At 40.3% G+C, this 21036-nt stretch overlaps 2 protein-coding genes across 6 annotated transcripts in view; both read right to left on the bottom strand.

Annotated features, from left to right (window-relative positions):
- The window catches only part of NR2C1 (nuclear receptor subfamily 2 group C member 1), a 61948-nt gene extending 60791 nt beyond the window's left edge, over positions 1-1157 (bottom strand). For 3 of the 5 annotated variants that reach the window (XR_001883279.1, XM_017861745.1, XM_017861742.1), the window contains exon 1: positions 910-1157. The gene's annotated coding sequence lies outside the window, so the exon portion shown is untranslated. Of the gene's footprint in view, positions 1-170; positions 254-909 lie in introns of those variants that run through there. The other 2 variants (XM_017861743.1, XM_017861744.1) reach the window with 2 other exon arrangements.
- Positions 1158-4059: 2902 nt separating this feature from the next.
- FGD6 (FYVE, RhoGEF and PH domain containing 6) overlaps positions 4060-21036 on the bottom strand; it is a 144308-nt gene continuing 127331 nt past the window's right edge. Inside the window, exons 16-21 of the mRNA XM_017861741.1 lie at positions 20025-20171; positions 19029-19131; positions 16569-16696; positions 13071-13199; positions 11809-11957; positions 4060-8886 (exon numbers count right to left, since the gene is read on the bottom strand). Of these exons, the coding sequence (XP_017717230.1) occupies positions 8850-8886; positions 11809-11957; positions 13071-13199; positions 16569-16696; positions 19029-19131; positions 20025-20171 (693 nt within the window). The 3' untranslated portion in view covers positions 4060-8849. The remainder of the gene's footprint in view (positions 8887-11808; positions 11958-13070; positions 13200-16568; positions 16697-19028; positions 19132-20024; positions 20172-21036) is intronic.

Raw genomic sequence — 21036 nt, 5'->3', positions numbered from 1 at the left:
AAAAAAAAAAAAAAAAAAAATCATTGAGTATCACCAACCACACAGCAGAAATGGTTCAAAAAACCTCAAAATTGAAGGTCTATTTACAACGTCTAGAGGTATTAAACCCTAAAGGCCTTAATTTTAGGTCTTTTTGCTTTTGCTTTCCGGTTACTTTTTTAAAGACTGACCTACTTACTGAAGATTATGGGACAACTCGGCAACATTCGTACTGCACAAAAATGGTATCTGCACGAGGTGAAAAAAGAATTTCTTAACAAAAGAGCTATCTATCGGAAGCTTGGACATGCCCCCTGCAGTGAGGACCCTGGGGCCGTTCCACATCTTCCGAAAAGATCCAGGTCCACAGGCAGCGACGACCCTGGCCAGATTTGTCGTGAGAGAAAAGTGAAAGTGGAGGGCGTCATTCTGTCCGTCCCGTGAAAGCACGAGAGTTAGGCAGGGGATGCAGGCCGGGACCTGCGGCCACTAGCCGAGGGTCGGCCTCTCCCCGGTCTCACTCGTTCCGGCGTCAGCCGTGCGCCTTCAAGGCCCTGGCGCTGCGCGCGGCTCCCCGGGGCGGGGGAAGCTGCGGCACCGCGGAAGCTTTCCCTGCAGGTTAAAGGTCAGAGACGCTGCGATGAGCGCACCGGGAGAGGCGGTTGTATGCTCCGAGCCGCTCGGCATCCGGCCCCGCCGCCCCGCCGCCCAGCCTCTCCGGGGGCCCAGAGCATTCGGCGCCGCCGCTCCGCGCTCCCAGCCCAACTCCAGCAGCCCAAAGCGGCGCGCCCAAACTAAACTGCCCCGCTGGCCGCAGGGCGCAGGCCGGGGGATGCCCTGGGAGCGCGTCCGTTGGCCGTTGGGGTGAAAGGCATCCCCCGCCCCCCGCCCCCGACGCGGTCGCTGGTGTCCCCACCCAGCGCTTCTTACCGGCGCCTTTGCGCCCCGCTGACTCCGGCGTCGGGCGCCGACGCGACAGTCCCGCGGTTGCCACTGCTGGATTGGGGGGCGCTTCGGAAAGAGAGGTTGAAGGAAGCCCACGGGAGGGGGGATCGAGATTCACTGCGGAGGGAGCTTTCTGTGTTTGGGTATTTGGGAGGGTCAGAGTTCGTGACCCCTTTCTTGGCTCGGCGGCGCGCTATCCCGCCAGCGCCTGCGCATTAGCGACGGGGAGAAGCGGCGAGAGGAGGTCGTGACGTTCCCAGGGTGGGGTGGAGGGATCAGAGGGCCGAGCAGCGGCTCTGTGAGTCCACTGCCCCCTTTTGGCTTGGAGGCAGAGTGCCCTGCCAGAGCTACGCGTCCCCAGCCAGGTACTTTTTGCAGCCACGTGCAAAGGTTTAAGCACTGTTTGCCAAAGGTGGGCATTAGGGGAAGTTTTGAGTTAACGTTTCAGATTTGAGTAATAACCCTCTGGGTCTTAGGCATATCTGTTTCTAATTTCTGGAAAACTGGCCCCTGGATAGAGTCCAATCATATTTAAACTTTATATATAATGACAAGCTGAGGCCGACTCATGCAAATGGTAAGGCAAAGTTTCACTTATAAACTGTTGTGAGTAGAGAGACATAATGGCTAAACAGGGCAAGAATGTAATCACTAGAGACTGGGCACGGTAGCTCACGCTTGTAATCCCAACAAGTTGGGAGGCCGAGGCGGACGGATCACTTGAGCCCAGTTGTTAAGAGATCAGCCTGGCCAACATGGCGAAACCCCGCCTCTACAAAAAAATTAGCCAGTCCTGGTGGCGCGTGCCTGTTGTCCCAATTACTTGGAGGCTGAGATGGGAGGATCACCTGAGTCGAGACGGCAGTGAGCCAAGATCACACCACTGCACTCCAGCCTGGGTGACAGAATGAGACTCTCTCTCTCTATATATATATTTTTTCCATATCCTCTATATATAGTGTGTGTGTGTGTGTGTATATATATATATATAGGAAATCCTCAATGGCCGTTTTATTGTCTGTTTTGCTCCGTGATGTATTACCAAGCACATAGGACAATGCCTGCTATCAATAATGATGTATGAAACGAAAACAAGGCAGGTGGTTGCTGGGAGGCCAAGGCAAGATCACTTTGGGCCAGCAGTTGGAGACTAACTTGGGCAAGATAACAAAACCCTGCCTCTACAAAAAAAGTTTTCAAATTGTGAAGTGAAGAGACATTGGTGGAAAATCGCATTCTGACAGTGGCCACCTGTAGCAACAAGGTGTGGCAGGAATAAATGCCCTGTGGGCAAAGTACTCTGCGCTTTAGATTTTGAAGCATTCTTGAAATTTCTATTTTTTTTTAATCTCCTTTGTTTTACCATGAAATTTCTATTTTACCTAGCTTAGGTCGGCACTGTAGGAAAGCAGCCACAAACTCAGGGCAGAAATCCAAAGAAGGAAAAACAAACGTTTGCTGGGAATGAGAACATCTCTGTTATTTCTCTTTGGAACTCGGCAGACAGAGATCAAGGCATGAAACAATCCCTAACAAGTAAAAATATGCTTTATCCCTCATTAGAAATCCACCCCTGCTGAGCACAGTGGCTTCTGCCCCCAGATCTTTGGGAGGCTGAAGTAGCAGACTTCCTTGATGCCAGGAGTTTGAGACCAGCCTGGGCAACATAGAGAAACTCCATCTCTTAAAAAAAAAAAAAAAAAAAAAAAAAAAGGGCATGGGGGTACAGGCCTGTATTCCTAGTTACTGAGGAGGCTGAGGTGGGAGGATTGCTTGAGCCCAGGAGTCTGGTCCAGTGTTGGCACCATTGCATTCCAGCCTGGGCGAGAGTGAGATTTTTATTTTTTTTTTTCAACCTCTACCTTTTAGCATTATTTGTTGTGTATTTGGTTTGGTTTTAAGGGAAACCCCTGTCAATACCATAAGCTGGTCCCAAAGGTGAAAATTATGAAAGTATAGTCACGTCAGGGACATGTTGAGAAATGAGTCCTTAGGCAATTTCATCATTTTATGCCCATCATAGAGTGTACTTACACAAACCTAGATGGTCTAGCCTAGACACACCTAGGCTGTATGTAGTCTGTTGCTCTTAAGTCAGAAACCTAGGACAAACCTGTACAGCATGTTACTGAATACTGTAGGCAGCTGTAACATAATGGTAGGTATTTGTGTATCTAAATATATATAAACATAGAAAAAGTACAGTAAGTCCTTTAAGAAAAAGAAGTGCAGTAAAAAGAGGACTATAATCTTATGCCACCATTATTGTATATGTGGCCTTTGACTGAAATATTGTTACGCAGTGCACGATTGCACTATAGGCCCAATGGATACAGGCAATCTGAGACCTCTTCACTATTCTTTGTGGAGAATATGTATGCCCGTAGTGATGCTTGTGGTTACCCCTTATCACCCAATTAATTCACTTAAGTCATTGTAAGTTGACTTGTTAAAACTTGGAAGTAGAAGCCATTTTGGGAACATCATTTGTAGGTGAAGAAGTGTTTCCATTAATTATGCTTAGGAAAAGAGGTAAATGAAGTTCATCTTTATTTCTTTTTGAGACAGAGTCTCACTCTGTTGCTCATGCTGGAGTGCACTGGCATGATCTCAGCTCACTGCAACCTCCGCCACCTGGGTTCAAGAGGTTCTCGTGCCTCAGCCTCCTGAGTAGCTGGGATTATAGGCGCACACCACAATGTCTGGCTTTTTGTATTTTTAGTAGAGACGGGGTTTCACCATGTTGGCCAGGCTGGTCTCGAACTCCTCACCTCAAGTGATCCGCCCGCATTGGCGTCCCAAAGTGCTGGGATTACAGGCGTGAGCCACTGTGCCCAGCCGAAGTTCATCTGTACATATGTGACTCTGGCCGAAGTTCATCTTTAAATGTATGATGCTGGCCAGGCTCAGTAGCTCACGCCTGTAATCCCAGCACTTGAGGAGACTGAGGGAGACAAAAAATTAGCCAGGCATGGTGGTGCACATCTGTAATCCCAGCTCCTCAGGAGGTGGAGGCAGAATTGCTTGAACCCAGGAAGTGAAGGTTGCAGTGAGCCGAGATCACGCCATTGCACTCCAGCCTGGGCGACAGAGCAAGACTTTGTCTTAAGGGGTAAAAAAATCATACCAACGAAATATATTACATTTATTTTGTATAAATATAATACATATTAACATTATTTACAATGCTAATTTTTTTATTTATAAAGTATCTTTATATGGACAAAAAGATACAAACGGTTATCATTTTAAGTACAAAGTATTTCTAGAAATACATTATAAGTCATTTAAAAAAAACTATTTCAAGGTTGGTTCTTACATGCTATGACCAACTCATAGGAAAGAGCAAGTTGTTCCCCCTTCATTCCTTCCCCAACCCCAAAGGAAAAGGAATTTGATATTTAGGCTTAAAAAAAAATTCCTATCTTTATCTTTTAAAAAAAACACCCTACTCAAAACAATTATCTCTTATAAGGGAAAATGTCATAGATAAGATTTTCCTTTAGAAAATGACATTAAAAGTAGCATAAGCCCCAGAATATGTGTATTAGAGGCACTTCAAAAAAAAAATCAGAAGGGATCCATAGGAAGGAATTTAATTCAGCAAATACTGAGTGTCCACTGCATGCAAGGCACCCTGCCAGATGCTGTGGGGGAAATCTCAAATGAATAAGTTGTCCTTAGGGATAGAAGGTGCTAAGCACCATACAAAAGATTATGAACTAAAGGCTGTGTGGGGGTTGCAGGAAGGAGACAGGATCTAATCTGGAGGAATAGGGGAGAGAAAGACTAAGGGTCAGCTATCACAGAGAAGTCCTGGATAAGCAGTCAGAGGTGCAGATGGGTGAATGAAGAAAACAAAAGGAAACTGTGAACAGAGAAAGTTTGGGTCAGAGTTAGCTGGAGTGTATGGCAACTGAGGAAGTGTTCCATGCCAAGTCGCTGGGAAAGCCACTGAAGCATGTAAAAGTGGGGATGAAACTAGATTAGAGGTATGTTGTTGGAAGATTGCTCTGGCGGTGTTTAAAATGGGATCACACAATGGCATTGGAATTAGAAGTTATTGCAATAATGGGAACAAGTAACAAGGACTTGAACCAGGGCCTATGTAATAACAGCAGGGCAATGAGGATGGAAAGGATACAAGAATAATTGCAGAGTCTTGTTGAGAGTTGGAGGCAGATTCTGGAGTCTCAAATGGTATCTTTCTCTTACAGAAGAAAATAAACAGATTTGAATGGGAAGAAAGTTGAGTTTTATTCATGTAAAGTCTGAGATGCTTGAGGACTCATGCAGATAGCCAATCAGTCGTTACAAATGGAGCTCTGCAGGATAGTGGAGAGAGATTGTCTAAAGTCCAGGTTACAATGTGGATATTTTCAGGCTGTGTTGGAGTTGTAGATGACAAGAATCCTGTCCTTTATTCAACTGAACAAATATTTTCTCTTTAAAGACCCAGAAAGCCAGGCCTGGTGGTGCATGCCCCTGTAGTCCCAGCTACTCCAGAGGCTGAGGTGGAAGGATTGCTTGAGCCCAGGCATTTGAGTTCAGCATGGGCAACATAGTGAGACCCGGTCTCTTAAAAATGAGAAAGACCTAGGGCAGTATTATGGAAGACAGTGGTATTAAGTACACTATCTGCCTTCAAGGAGTGTGCAGTACAATAAGAAAAACAGAATATATCTCTCTGGAAATCCCATTGACTACATTTGACTACAATGGACCTCAAACTTTTCAAAACCTGAGCAGAATGGAAGCACACTCCAAAACATACCAACATCTGCTGTGATATAACGTTTACATTTTAACTAAATTACCAAATAGAAGACTTTTCCCACGTCTAGATATATTCTATGAACCAAATATAAAATACACAGTCGGCTGACAATTATACTTTAAAACTGTCGCCTTCTCTTTGTTGTGTCATTACAGCTTTCATGTGAATCAAGGGTTGGTCTGATCTCATTTTAAGAAATGCAGCTAAACACTCAAAAGAATCAAGCATCTTGGGCAACCAAAATACAATAGGGGGATGCTACCTACATTACAGAAAAAGGGAAAAGATATTGGAAAGAGGTTCAGAAATGTGGATGATGCCAGAGATAATTACTCTCATTTTCTTAGGACTCTGATAGGTCCTAAACATTTATAGCTGCCACAGATAAAGGTGGAGTACTAGTTGGGGACACTCACTAACAATGCCAGCCTTCCCCTGGTTCAGCCTGGTGTCTCATCTACATTATGCTTAGCATCATTTTAGCTTAGCTTTATAAATGCCCTTCTCTCTCCTCCTTATGAATTAAAAGGAGATACCTGAAAGAGGGTTTGATGGAAGCACAGGCACACTTATCTGTATAATAAATACAGTATTCTTGGGATCTACATACTTATACTTTTCTCCCCATTTATAGACTGCACCCAACATCATTTTTCCTCTAAAATATTATCTATCAAAATATATTTTTATAGTTTTTTTTTTAACAATAAATTGCATATAATTAGGTTCTTAGTTGACACTGAATGAGCCGGGTTACACAAATAACAATTGATCGGGTTTAGTAAGTTATGAAGGACTCATAAAGGGGCAGGGGAATGTGATACTATTCCACATTTAAAACATCTTTTTGGGAGAAGGAAAATTGGATAGCATCCACAGAGACTAAACATTTTTCTAAACCCTCCATGGGGCTAAGCCAATAGCGAATACAATCACATGCATTTTACATGTAATTAAAGAGACTGTAAGTTTGTGCCAGGTTTCTTCCCTCTCTCACTCTCTTTAGATTTAGAACTGGTTCATGATTCAGCCAGGTCTTGGAAGGTAGAATAGCCTGGCTGATATTTTTTAGATCCTACGGCTTACGCCAAACCTTGTAGTCAGAAGGCTGAGAGCTCAAGAGGAGGGAAAGAAACCCCACATAACTTGTCTTGCGAAATGCCAGACTGAATGCAGCAGAAAGAAACACTTTATAAGGTATAACTTTGGCCTCCAAAAAGAATACATACACTAAAAACTGCAATGATTTTAACATGGAAGCCTTATTTATGTGATCTTGATTATATAAAATTGAGCTACAAAGAAATTTTAGTGTAGTGTACCTGCTATGACAGAAAGGGGATGGCACGTTAGGATTGTGTATGAGGTTGCAACACATTTAAAATGACTCCATGGCAAGAAATAGCCACAAAAAACTATAGCAGCCAACTCTAGATCTAGTAGGGACTCTGGTGCTGCACCAAATAGCATTCAGAAGGCCCCAGAAAGGCACTCAGTAATCCTCATGGTTGCTGTTAAGGATCACACTGAATTAGGAAATCCTTTATTTAGAAGTAGAAAGGAAAATTCTTACACCCTTTAAATAAATATTCTATGGATAACCTTGCTGTTTAATTTTTTTTTTTTTGAGATGGAGTCTTGCTCTGTCGTCCAGGCTGGAGTGCAGTGGCACCATCTCGGCTCACTGCAACCTCCGCATCCTGGGTTCAAGTGACTCTCCTGCCTCAGCCTGCTGAATAGCTGGGACTACAGCCATGCACCACCACGACCGGCTAATTTTTGTATTTTTAGTAGAGATGGGGTTTCACCATATTGACCAGGCTGGTCTCGATCTCCCGACCTCTGGTGATCCAGCAGCCTTGGCCTCCCAAAATGCTGAGGTTACACGTGTGAGCCACCGCTCATGACCGTTAAGATAATTTCTAGTTTAAACTTCATTAATAAATTGTATATTGTCAACATCAGGGATGGCTTTTATCACTGTGTTATTTCATTTTGTTCTGCTAATCAACAATTTTATGTACAAGGTAGTGCATATGTTAAACAGTAAGTGCACCAGAATTATGAATCTAAATCTTTCCTAAGGAGGTGTGCTGATAGCTGCTTAATGGGAGAAAGGATTTTTTTTTTTTTAATTAGGAGGGAGGATATCAAAGTGGAAGAAAAGGACCTTCTTGAAAATGAATACTATATAATTTCAGTTATTACTGGCTTATAATTGTGCTTTTTCTGATATAGTAATTCCAGTTCCATTTGTAATGCAAAATATTTTTGGAAATGTAACATTACTTTTAGAGACAAATATCATCGACTTGGGCTCAGAACTCTTATAATAGCAGGGAATATTGTATAACATAATGCTTGCTATATTTTGCTGTTTTAAAAAATGATACATTTATGTTTGTTTTGAAGTGGTAGATTTTTTAAAAGATTAGACTTAAAAGCCCCAAGAGTTGGTTATTTGTGGTATTCTGCAAATAAAAAATCTTCACTCCTACTCACAGTTTTAAACAATTCAGATTCTATCCCTTTGCTATAATTCTTTGATGATGTAATATTAACTCTTGCCAAAGAGGCACCTAACAATAGAAATACTTTCGACAATTTACTGAAATTTCAGTTCACAGTTACTGAGGTAGAAGCTGGCCGTGTTTTTCCACTAAAAGATACAAAAATTCACCCAAGTGTATTGATTCAAAGACATGCATTTTTTCATCAGCAGTTTTATAATAATCACGATTCCCAAACCAAGCACTTTGTGGAAATTTGCTCCTTGCTATGTGTTTTTTCCTTACAAAGACTTTTCACCAGTAAGAATGTTACAAAGTAAGGTAAGAAAACAGTGTGGACTATGTCACAAATAGTTAATACAGTATACAGTATTAAGAAAGTTTTTACTTTAGAATTCAGTGTGTCTCAGAAATAATTCTGACCATTAAGTAAACATCAAAATTTTAATAAATAACATAAATGAAAAAACAAACACCTTTTAAAATTGCTTATACCTAACAAAACAATTTCTTTGATGAAGGGTTTGGTTGGCTTTATCTTGGCAGTGTTCATTTTTATACAATTTTCGAATTGCATTTACTCCATTCTGATGAAATTCCACCTCTTTGGAATCACAGAAGAGATGAAACCAATACTGCTACAATATTGTGCCTTCCTGAAATGCTTCTATCCACCTATTGAGAAGAGAAATCTGTTAGATTTGTAAAATCTAATCATCTGTCATGTGAACACCATATAGATGACAGCTGGGCCTGTGGACCTCATTACCATAACAACGTAGGTAAGATCTTTTTTTTGGGGGGGGACAGTTTGGCTCTCGTTGCTCAGGCTGGAGTGCAATAGCGCTATCTATATCTAGGCTCACTGCAACCTCCGCTTCCTGGATTCAAGCGATTCTTCTGCCTCAGCCTCCCGAGTAGCTGGAATTACAGGCGTGTGCCACCATGCCCGGCTAATTTTGTATTTTTAGTAGAGATGGGGTTTTTCCATGTTGGTCAGGCTAGTCTTGAACTCCCGACCTCAGATGACTCACCCGCCTCGGCCTCCCAGAGTGCTGGGATTACAGGTGTAAGCCACTGTGCCTCACCAGTAACATCTTTTCTTGTAGCAAAGTGGCCTTCTGCATACATGGAATTACTGTTTATTTGGTAATTTGGTCCAAAATTTAGCCTGGAAAGTGTGCTTCTCATTTCTGATAGGCATGAGGAAGGGACCATTTCATGTGTAAAAGTTCTATGAAGTCTTGATGCTACCAATTTATTTTGGAAGTTGATATGTCAGTGAAGGCTTTATTACGGCTTCTTTTTTATCAAATTCGGACTCAGTGCTTTTAGGAACACTAGCTCCCTGTCTCCTCCTACCTTAACTCTAGCAACCAGTTTCCTTGTATATCCCCTAGTCCAGATCTGTTTCAATATTTACAATTAAAAGGAATCTGGCATCTAGTGTTGATCAAAAGTTTGCATGCTAAATAAGAGCTTCTAGGCCAGGCACCGTGGCTCATGCCTGTAATCCCAGTACTTTGGGAGGCTGAGGCGGGCAGATCACCTGAGGTCAGGAGTTCGAGACCAGCCTGGCCAATATGGTGAAACCCTGTCTCTACTAAAATACAAAAATTAGCTGGGCGTGGTGGTGCGCGCTTATTATCCCAGCTACTTGGGAGGCTGAGGCAGGAGAATTGCTTGAACCCGGGAGGCAGAAGTTGCAGTGAGCTGAGATTGCGCCACTGAACTCCAGCCTGGGGAACAGAGCAAGACTCTGTCTCAAAAATAAAATAAAAATAAAGATTTAAAAAAAAAAAAAAAAAGAAACCTTCTCAAAGTTTCACAGACGTCTTTCCAAAATTCTTTAGTCTCAAAGTCTAACCTGACACTATACAGAAGATACATCAGAAGATATATATCAGAAGATACTTGGGAGTAGTCTTTTTCCTCACTACTAATGTAATTGCTTCTGAACTTTTTTTTCTTTCTTATGGAAATCTCATTTCTTACGTTATTATTTTATGTAGGCTGGGCATGGTGGCTAACAACTGTAATCCCAGCACTTTGAGAGGCTGAGATGGGTGGACTGCTTGAGCCCAAGAGTTTGAGACCAGGTTGGGCAACACTGCGAGACTCTGTCTCTATTTAAAAAAAAAAAAAAAAAGTACAGACGAGAATCCAGAGAACTATGAACACTTGAAATCACTCAGTTTAATTAGTAAAAGCAACCTATAACAGATTCAGTTCAAATTTTAAGGAATTTTCAAAAATTTAATATTGAACATAAACAGCATATGTTATACTGCCATAGCAAGACTTTAAAAAACTCCCCAAATTTTCCACTAAAATTAATACATTTTAATATTCTGTCATGTATTTCAGAAAGCAATCCATATGATATTAATAAAGAGAAACTTATAATTTAGCCTGGGTCGATCTAAATTACACGTAATCTGATTTCCTTTACCCAGCTACATGTAATTTTGTCTTGGTGGCATTTCTATCTTGTCAACTCAATGACATAAGCAAAAGATGATATACATTGAAAAGCGGTAATTTTTTTCAGTTTGATGAATACAGATTAAAATTATAAGAAAGCTAATATCTGACAGAATCTTATGGCAATTACTATTTTGTCTAAATAATTTTTATAGAAAAGATAGTTAAGTGACATAATTTTAAAATATTCTCCAGTAGCCAAAAGGTTTGGAAGAAGAGCTATGTACTGTTGGATATCCTAAAATAGACTGAAAAGAGTGTGTGTAACATTGTGCCTGGCTGGTACTCAGGATGTGTGCAATTCTGGTACATTAATCTTAACTGCCTTAAGAAACTAAAAGCCTTGCTTACTCAAAGCATTCTTTTTTATTTTCATGCACTTTTAAGCTTGTGGAGAACACATGAACACCTCTTCCTGAAAACAAAAATGTATTATTTTGTGAAGCCAAAGTAAAGAGTCAAATGAAAGAGAGAGAAACTGAACTATTTTGTTCGAAAGAGACCTAATTTCACAGAGATAGATATGCATCTCTATGTTAAGCAAACTAATAACATCTAAGATTCTTGCTGGAATTCTGAAGAGACTGTTTCAGCCTTTGCCATCTAAACTGATAGCCATTTCCTTTTACTCAGTCACCGGGAACAGCATGGAAGTCTCTTAATGTGTTTGACCTTTTCCCCAAAGAAGTTAGTGAGCAGCTGTTTCAACTCCTGCTGTTCCATGGCACAATTGAATCGCTGGATTGCCAAAGTCCTGGAATGTTTCAAGGGAAGATTCTTACCCTCAAAGAAGGAGAGGTCAAATGCCTTGGCTTTCCTTCCTTTCAGCAGAGCAGCATCACGCTGCTTCCTCTGAAGTCATGTGTAGACAAAATACTTTATACAGGACTACCTATTTTCTTTTCCCCTCTGCCTCCTGAAAATAGTCCAGATACCCTTGCCTTGTCTTTAAAACAATTCTGAAGAGTTTGAATAATATATTAAATCTTTCTAATTAGAATCTCTGATTTAAATTTTGAGTTGTCTCCATGCCTTAAAGTAGGTCATTTTACAAGCAACCATTAAAAAACTGAAATCTCATGAATAAAAGAAAAATATGGCCAGATTACTTACTTCTGGGCTGAATGAGCATCCTCTGCTTTGAATAAATAAAATAACATGTTTTTGTGCCGTAACTGAAATACTTTAGACTCTGAATTCTCATCTTTAACTTGAATAACAGTGAATCCTAATAAAGGCTGACTCTCCAAAGCGGCCACGTCCTAATTTAAAATACACAAATGGAGAAAGGTTTTAGATTGAGACAAAATTCAGATTTGAAAACTCTTGATCTACATAGCTCTAATTTTAATTTCAGTTATTCACATATAAGGTAATAATTCTAACAACTTATTCATTTTTCATTTACTCAACAATATGCATTGAGCCACTCCCTCCCTAAGTACCCTGTATGCCAGGCACTGTGGCACAGAATTTTTGGCATGTTCACATCTACTGAATTTTACAATATCCTCACTAAACCAAGGAAGGCACGTGATTATATTACTTTCATTTTATGGATGCAGAAAGTAAGCTATTTACCTGGATCCCACTAAGGAAAAGTGTGGACCCTAGAGCAGTGTTTTCATAGGATGGTGGAACACAGGGTGATCAGATAGGAGAAAAGGACAGAATTAGAATAAACTGCTAGAAATTGTTTATCATCCAAAAAAATCTATCTTATCTATGCTGCTGTCAGATCAATGCAATCTGAGGATGACAGTAAAGGGAATATCACCCAAGAGAGCTTGGCAGAAAGAAACACAGCTCTGCCTTTTTTTTTTTTTTTTTTTTGAGACAGAGTCTCTGTCGCCCAGGCTGGAGTGCAATGGCGCGATATTGGCTCACTGCAATCTCTGCCTCCTGCGTTCAAGCAGTTCTCCTGCATCACCCTCCCAAGTAGCTGGGATTACAGGCACTCCACAAATATTTTGTATTTTTAGTAGAGACAGGGTTTCGCCATATTGGCCAGGCTAGTCTCGAACTCCTGACCTCAGGTGATCCACCTCCCTCGGCTTCCCAAAGTGCTGGGGTTACAGGTGTGAGCCAATGCGCCTGGCTGCAGCTCTGCCTTTAGTAAAGTAATTAGCAGTTACAGGACACACAAAAAATTGCATTTTAATAATATAGAAAATTCCTAACACATTTGAGAAAGAGCTCTTCAGGTACAAAGCAAGAACACTGTTCACATTGAAAATTAACAGCAACAAGACTTCCCCCATCCAAAAGCAAAGCAAAAAATCATATGTAAAACAAACGGATTTTAAAATACTGTAATTACTTCCAGTTGGCATTAGAAAACCCCAAATTACTCATCTTTAGATTTCAGATCTTACCTCACTTGCAGCATATGTATATAGTACTTTATTTTTTATGACAAACCAAAAGTGTTTCCAGGGTTTTTTATTGCCCTTTGATCTGTACAAGTAGCCACTCATAGAAGAATCCTCTGTGTTTGCTGATACCTAGATAAGAAATCCCATGCAAAGTTTAATGGTTTTCAGACAAATTGTAACAGCAAATTATTTGTAACCAATAGGTGCTGAAAACAATAACTGTAATGATAGAATGTTTCAGAATGAAATATATTTTCAAAGTGCTACTATACAAATTGAACTCTGCTATTAACATGAGCATAAAAAAGAAAAAAAAAAACCATGTTAGAGGCAGTTATAGAATTTTACTTGGTTTAACTGTGCCTGCACGCGTTTGCGTATGTTTCTTTGTGGGTTCGTCTGTGTTTTCTGGGTTGGCAGGTGAAGAAAAATAGTTCCAGAAGACTAAAATGCTTTTCTAAAAGCTGGATTTGGGGACTGTATGTTTTGTTATTTTGGGGCATCAGGGAAAATTATTTGAACTTTTAATTCTGTTCCTAAAAAACATTTTGGACTTCTAAAAAAACCATACAAACAGAATAATAAACAGAAAATTCTATTAAGGAAGCTCATTTTAAGAATCAGTCTTTGCTTCCCAAATTATAGTCAGAAAGAAAACAGGCTAATTTTACTTCATAAAAGTTGAAAATGTTTTCATCTCTACGCAAAAAGACAGCAAGCATTTATTTATTTATTTATTTATTGACAGACAGAGTCTTACTCTGTCACCCAGGCTGGAGTGCAGTGGCACAATCTCGGCTCACTGCAACCTCCACCTCCTGGGTCCAAGTGCTTCTCATGCCCCAGCCTCCGGAGTAGCTGGGATTACAGGCACGTACCACCATGTCCAGCTAATTTTTGTGTTTTTAGTAGAGAGAGGTTTTCACCACGTTGGCCAGGTTGGTGTTGATTTGCCTGCCTTGGCCTCCTAAAGTGCTGGGATTACAAATGTGAGCCATTGTGCCTGGCCTATTGATTCTAATAATGGTCATTCAAAGTTGTGTTTTTAAAAATGTAGGAGGAGTAGAGATATAAAAAAAAAGATTAGGATCTACCTTAGTAATGGTATGGCAGGCACATGCTTAAGGTGGCTTTCCATGACCCTTGCCGTAGAGAGTCACATTGTTGTACATTCTTCTCCTTTTGAGTGTGGACAGGATCTATGACTTGCTTCTAACTAAGAATTTGGTGAGGGTGATAGGATGTCACTCCCATGATCATGCTACATTATATATGGCCCTGTCTCGTTAGGAAACACTCTAGAAATTTTCTTCCTTGTGGGCTTTGAACAACTAAGTAGCAATGTTGAGAGGCCCCCATGGCAAGGAGCTGATGACCTCCAGCCAAAAGCTAGTAAGACGCCAGGGCCCCCAGTCTTGCAAGTGCAAGGAAATGAATTCTGTCAACAACCTGAATGAGTTTAGAAACAGACCCTTCCCCAGATGAGCCTCCAGATGAGAATTCAGTACTTGCCAAAACTTTGATTATAGCCCTGCAGAGGCCCAGCCAAGCCATGCCTGGACTCCTGAGATAATAAATGTATGTTGTTTTAAGCTGCTAGGTTTGTAGTAATTTATTAGGCAGAAATGGAAAACTAATACAGGCGGGCCCTGTGAATTTTAAAAGTATATATTTAATCACATATTAATTGATGAATTATATTAATTTCTTATAAATTTCATGAAAATAATTATATATTGTTTAGTGGAAAATTTAAGATCTAACATTAAGTTAGAAATATTTGTTAAGCAACAGCAGGTTTCTATAAATACATCTTTATAAAGACTACCAAGTAATTTAAAAAACTAGAATTGTTTCCTATCTCAGTGAAAAAAAAGAGGAAAAAACCCAACTAAAATGTTTAACATTCAAATGAGATTTTGCTTAAAATATAGTTACATTGGAATCCTACCATGTTCTTATCTAAGTTGTTATTAATGTTGCTCAAAATATATTACATTTCTCCTTTATACCAATTTAGGATCAGTTTATTAGCCACACAAGAAGATCAACCATAATACTGAACAGCCATGACTAGACCTAGATTTTTAAAAATAAAACTGGTGTTCACCAACTTAATCACCTAACTGATACATAAAACATTTCTTCCAATGATTTGATTATTTACAAAGTAAATCAGGGTTGGGGGTCAGGGACTATAAAAGTACATATTGGGTACACTGTATAAGGCTCAGGTGATGGGTGCACTAAAATCTTAGACTTCACCATTATATAACTCATCGTGTAACCAAAATCCACAGGTACCCCAAAAGCAATTGAAATTAAGAAAAAAAAAATCCAGCTCAAAAGATGTAGTCTGCCATTACTGAGAGTACTGAGGCTCTCAATGTAATTCTAAAAAGAGGAGTTTCTAAAAATATTTTAAACATTACTAGAATAAGAACACAACTTCCCTGTTCCTCAAAAAGTTAAACATAGAATAACCATATGAGCAAGCAATTCTACTTCTGGGTATATACCCAAGATAAATGAAAACATATGTCCACACAGAAATTTGCACATGAACATTTCTATCAGCATAATTCGTAATAGCCAAAAGGTGGAAACAACCCAATATTCCATAAGAGATGGCTGGATAAACTGTGGTATACACAAACAATGAATTATTATTCAGACGTAACAAGAAACAAAGTATGGATACGGCTATAATTTCCATGAACCTCTAAAACATTGTGTTTCAACTGGGAATATACTCGTAACTTTACATAAGAAACATGATCTTGATCAAATTTTTAGAGTTCTTTCCTGCCACTACGTATGCTAGAACACCTCCTCAGTAAAAAAGCAAGAGAACCAAATTAAAAACTATTCTGCTGGCCACAAAACCAGCCAGATGGACCTCCTTAATAAACTGATCATAATGGAGTAGCCAAAATGGTAATGCTGTTTGTTCTTTGACACTCAAATTTGAGGAACTGGGATAGAGTATCAACGATGTCTGTGGATTACACCATTAGCAGGTCTAAGCATACAGGCTATTATCACTATTTAAAATTTTCTTTTAAAGGAAGTTTAAAGGAAAGACAACCTACTATCAGTGATATCAGCTGTGCATAACCAACCAACGCCTACAAATAAACCGTGTAGATCAGTAAAGGCTAACAAAATGCCCAAAATATCCTGTGGATTTCTTCCCTCTGGCAAGGGTCCTGCTCAAAGTCATTTTTAAAAATTCATGCGTGTCCAACTTATCTTTACCTTCTATCACTGCTATTAAATGTTCTCTAAACCTTTCAACAGCCATTTTCTAAATGACTTAGGTCAGACGGGAGACCAAGCAAGACTGTGAGGCATCAGCCACATCCATCATCAGTATTAAAATTCATGACTTAATAGTTGTGGGAAATGACATCTTCCTTTATGAAAGAAAAACAGTGTATTATATGCATATGAATAATTCAGCCTCTATCACATTGCAAGTTTAATGGAAACACTTACTTCTTTGAGAGCAGCTGGGATTTTTTTCTGTTTCCTCCCTGATGGAATGCTATGTAAGACTGATGATAAGGCACTTGAAGGAGATTTGTGATTTCCAGGAGATCCAATCCTAGGGGAGTGCTGGTGATCTAGAACAAACCAGGCACGCTTATGTAGGCAATGCTCAGCATTTTGCAATTCAATTTCATTCAAATCCATAACACTGTTGCATAAAATATCCATGGAAGGACACTAAGAAACAACATTGATAGCTCCTGGAAAAGGACAATGGATGGCTGGGAGTTGAGTGGAAGGCAGACTTTCTACTATCTATGGTTTTATACTTTTTGAACTTTAAACCATGTGAAAGGATTACTCTTGCATGCCTTTAGAATTATGAAAAGTGACTATACTACCAACTTAAAAAAAAAATCCAAAAAACCTTCCCTACTGACATAAACCCCAAAGAACCCTGGTACTGTTAAGTGTTTAGATACTAGACCAACTCCAATGAACAAAGTAGTTAAAAGGGGGCTATTGGACATGGATGAAGAAGTAATGAATTCTGATTGTAGAGGTTCAGGGAAACCTGAGAAGATAATAAGATAAAAGTTGGCTGGCCAGGCATGGTGGCTCACGCCTGTAATCCCAGCACTTTGGGAGGCCAAGGTGGGCGGATCAAGAGGTCAGGAGATTGAGACCATCTGGCTAACACGGTGAAACCCCGTCTCTACTAAAAATACAAAAAATTTAGCTGGGCGTGGTGGTGAGCACCTGTAGTCCCAGCTACTCAGGAGGCTGAGGCAGGAGAATGGAGGGAACCCAGGAGGCAGAGCTTGCAGTGAGCCGAGACCGCGCCACTGCACTCCAGCCTGGGTGACAGAACGAGACACCATCTCAAAACAAACAAACAAAATAAAATAAAAGTTGGCCATGAAGGAATAAGTAGGAATTTGCCAGGTTAAAACAAGCAGGAGGAACACTGCACACCAAGAGGTCAGTGTGAGCAAAGGCAGAAAGGTATGAAATTAAATAATCTATTTGGAGAATAATGAGGCCAGATTAAAAAAGGGAGCTGGTTTGAAGGAAACTGGACTGTTGTTTATACGTTTTAGGCTGGGGAGTGACATGAGCAGATTAAATTTGGAAAAACTGATTATATCTGGCAGTACTAAGGAGAAAGGACTAACAGCAGGAAAACTTGTTAGGAAATTATTATAGTTGTCTAGATGAGAGATAACAAAGGCCTTATTAGGGCTGGGATGCAGAAATCAAGACAAAGATTTTTGACGATAAAATTGACAAGAGTTACTAACCAAATGTGTATAGGTGATGAGGAAGGAGAATTCAAAGACGAATTTTGAATGTCTGCAGTTTATACCATATACCCAGACTAACGGGAGGAACATAAAGGAAGAGATGGATGGATCTTCTTGGAAAATGTACACAGACAATAAATTATTAATCTAGAAATATGCACACTCTGAAATATCATGTCATCCACTTAGAAATTCCTCCTTGCTAATAAAAAGCTATCCTTCAGGGAAATGAAGAACAGACTTTTAAAAATTTAGATCCTGGCCAGGCGTGGTGGCTTATGCCTGTAATCCCAGCACTTGGGGAGGCTGAGGCAGGTGGATCATTTGACGTCACAAGTTCGAGACCAGCTTGGTCAACATGGTAAGATGCCCCCATCTCTACTAAAATACAAAAATTAGCCAAGCATGGTCACGCGTGCCTGTCATCCCAGCTACTCAGGAGGCTGAGGTAGGAGAATCGCTTGAACCTGAGAGGTGGAGGTTGCAGACTGCGTCACTGCACTCCAGCCTGGGCAACAGTGGAAGACCCCATCTCAAAATAAATAAGTAATAAATAAATACAATTTAGATCCTACAGTTTTCAGGAATTTAACTAAAAATCTCTTCCCAAAACATAGACCTAAGCAGTCTTGCTAAGCTGCATTCATTTTACTGGAGGACACCTACAAATAAGGAGCAGGGAAACAGGAAGTATCATTTCGTGTTTGGTCAAAAAGCTGCACATTCAGATGTACAGTAAGATCTCACTGAATCAGTTCAACTGACTAGAATTAAGCTAATGAAGTGCCACCTAATACGCTTCCACAGAGAATTACTTTACATATAGGTAAAATGATTTGTAATGAGCACGCTATCGTGTGAAACTATAGACACTTCAAAATTATTTGAAAGTTAAAGTTCCCTTTTACTGTTTCAAATGTTTTACCCTGTAATTCATTTCTACAGTTTTCTTAGCAAAACCTTTTATACAGACTAAAACCAAATTTCAGCCCAACCTCTCCCAGAATTACAACAAAATAGGATTAAGAAAGCTTACTATAAATTTGGAGATAAATATCAACAATCATATTGCTAATGTACCAAAGGTGTTTCTGTCAGAAGGTTGTTTGAAAACATCTGAGGAATAAAGGAATTTTTGGTTAAATCTTTACTTATATATTACCTAATTTCTGCAGTTCTTGGAAACAATGTTCACATACTCTTGCTGGTTGATTTTTCAGGTAATCTAAGCCATACTTATTGGATGAACAAGCTTGGCATACAATCTGAAAACACATTGGAATTACTCCATTAATTTCATTAGAATAACTTGTGTTTCCAAACCATAAAGTATGTTACAATTTACAGTGCCATCCACTTTTCAAAACAGTTTCAGAGTCACTGAGTCTCACTTTGTCTCAATAATAACTCTAAGGAGTTCAAGCATATAGTGAACTAATGCATGGTACCACCCTTGAAAGATGAAGGGGCAACAGATGATTACTTACAGAGGGCTGACTACATAAAATAATAAAGTCAAGGAGTTAATACGTGCAAAATGCTTAGAACAGTACCTGGCATGCAAAAAAGCCTGTGAGGTATACTGATCACCATCATTGTCACCATCATAATCATCACTGCTGCAGCAACGACCACATCTCTGCTCCTCTACCAAGTTTTTGGGCTCCGTACTAAATGCTCTTTAAATAGAACCTCATTTAATCTTTAGAGTAACTCTCTGACATCACTGTTTCTACACCCACTTTACTAATGAGATCATGAAGGCTTAGAAACATCACTAGGGATAACTTCAACACTGAACATTCCCCCTACTGAATACTATAGATACTTAGTACTAGAGAGATGCAGTTTAAATAATAGCTGTAAATGTGAGGGCCGATTTAATTGTGGATTTGTTAGACTTCGTTTTTGAATCAAAGTTATTTATTATTGATGTTCTAATGTAACTCTGAAGTTGGAGGGTGGAAGTTCACTAAGAAGATTCCCCTTGCCCCTAAATATTTAGAGAAAACACCATTCATGTTTTCTACCATTAACATAATAATTGTTATTGTTATTCTTGAACTATAATGGTTTACGAGGGGAAATATGCTTCCTCACTATGTACAGCCTGGAGACAGTGAAGACCACAATGGAGATGGGTGTTATCTTCGCCAACCTTTCCACAGGCCCGGCAGTGGTGTCGTCTCCAGGTGAGAGTAAATTCACTTGTGCAGATCATACACATTGTGGCTCTGGTATCTGGAATCCAGATGGGAGCCTTCGACCCAAGAGGACTAACTTCCTCTTTATTTTCTGAGTCTGCCTGCGGAAGAAGAACAGCTTCTGATCATCTCCATGCACACTGCCTGCCTTTTTATTCAGCAATGTCATCTCACACTACCACTAAGATGGGGATGAGGGCCAGGCGCGGCGGCTCACGCCTGTAATCCCAGCATTTTGGGAGGCTGAGTCCGGCACATCACATGAGGTATGGAGTTCCCGACCAGCCTGGCCAACATGGTGAAACCCTGTCTCTACTAAAAATACAAAAATTAGCTGGGTGTGGGGGCTGGTGCCTGTGATCCCAGCTACTCAGGAGGCTGAGGCAGGAGAATTACTTGAACCTGGGAGGCGGAGGTTGCAATGAGCCGAGATTGTGCCACTGCACTCCAGCCTGGGCGACAGAGTGGGACTCTGTCTCAAAAAAAAACAAAAGATGGGGATAAAATATGGGCTATTGGCTGAGAGAGGTGGCTCACGCCTGTAATCCCAGCACTTTGAGAGGCCAAGGCAGTCAGATCACAAGGTCAAGAGATCAAGACCATCCTGGCCAACATGGTGAAACCCCGACTCTACTAAAAATAGAAAAATTAGCTGGGCATGGTGGCACGTGCCTGTAGTCCCAGCTACTCGGGAGGCTGAGGCAGGAAAATCGCTTGAATCTGGGAGGCAGAGGTTACAGTAAGCCGAGATCTTGCCACTGTACTCCAGCCTGGTGACAGCAAGAGTCCGAAGAAAGAAAGAGAACGAAAAGAAAGAAAAAGAAAGAGAGAGAGAGAGAGAGACAGAAAGAGAAAGAAAGAGAGAGAGAGAGAGAGAGAAATAGGAAATAATGAAGAAAAAATTGAGGAAAAAGAAGAGATTTTCCCTGGAAAGGCGGGACCCATATTTCCAGCATAAGAAATGAC

The sequence above is a fragment of the Rhinopithecus bieti genome, unplaced genomic scaffold, assembly GCF_001698545.2.
Source record: "Rhinopithecus bieti isolate Rb0 unplaced genomic scaffold, ASM169854v2 scaffold_61298, whole genome shotgun sequence".
Lineage (NCBI taxonomy): Eukaryota > Metazoa > Chordata > Mammalia > Primates > Cercopithecidae > Rhinopithecus > Rhinopithecus bieti.
Note: the sequence above shows the minus strand (reverse complement) of the source record. Positions and strands in the feature narration are given on the sequence as shown.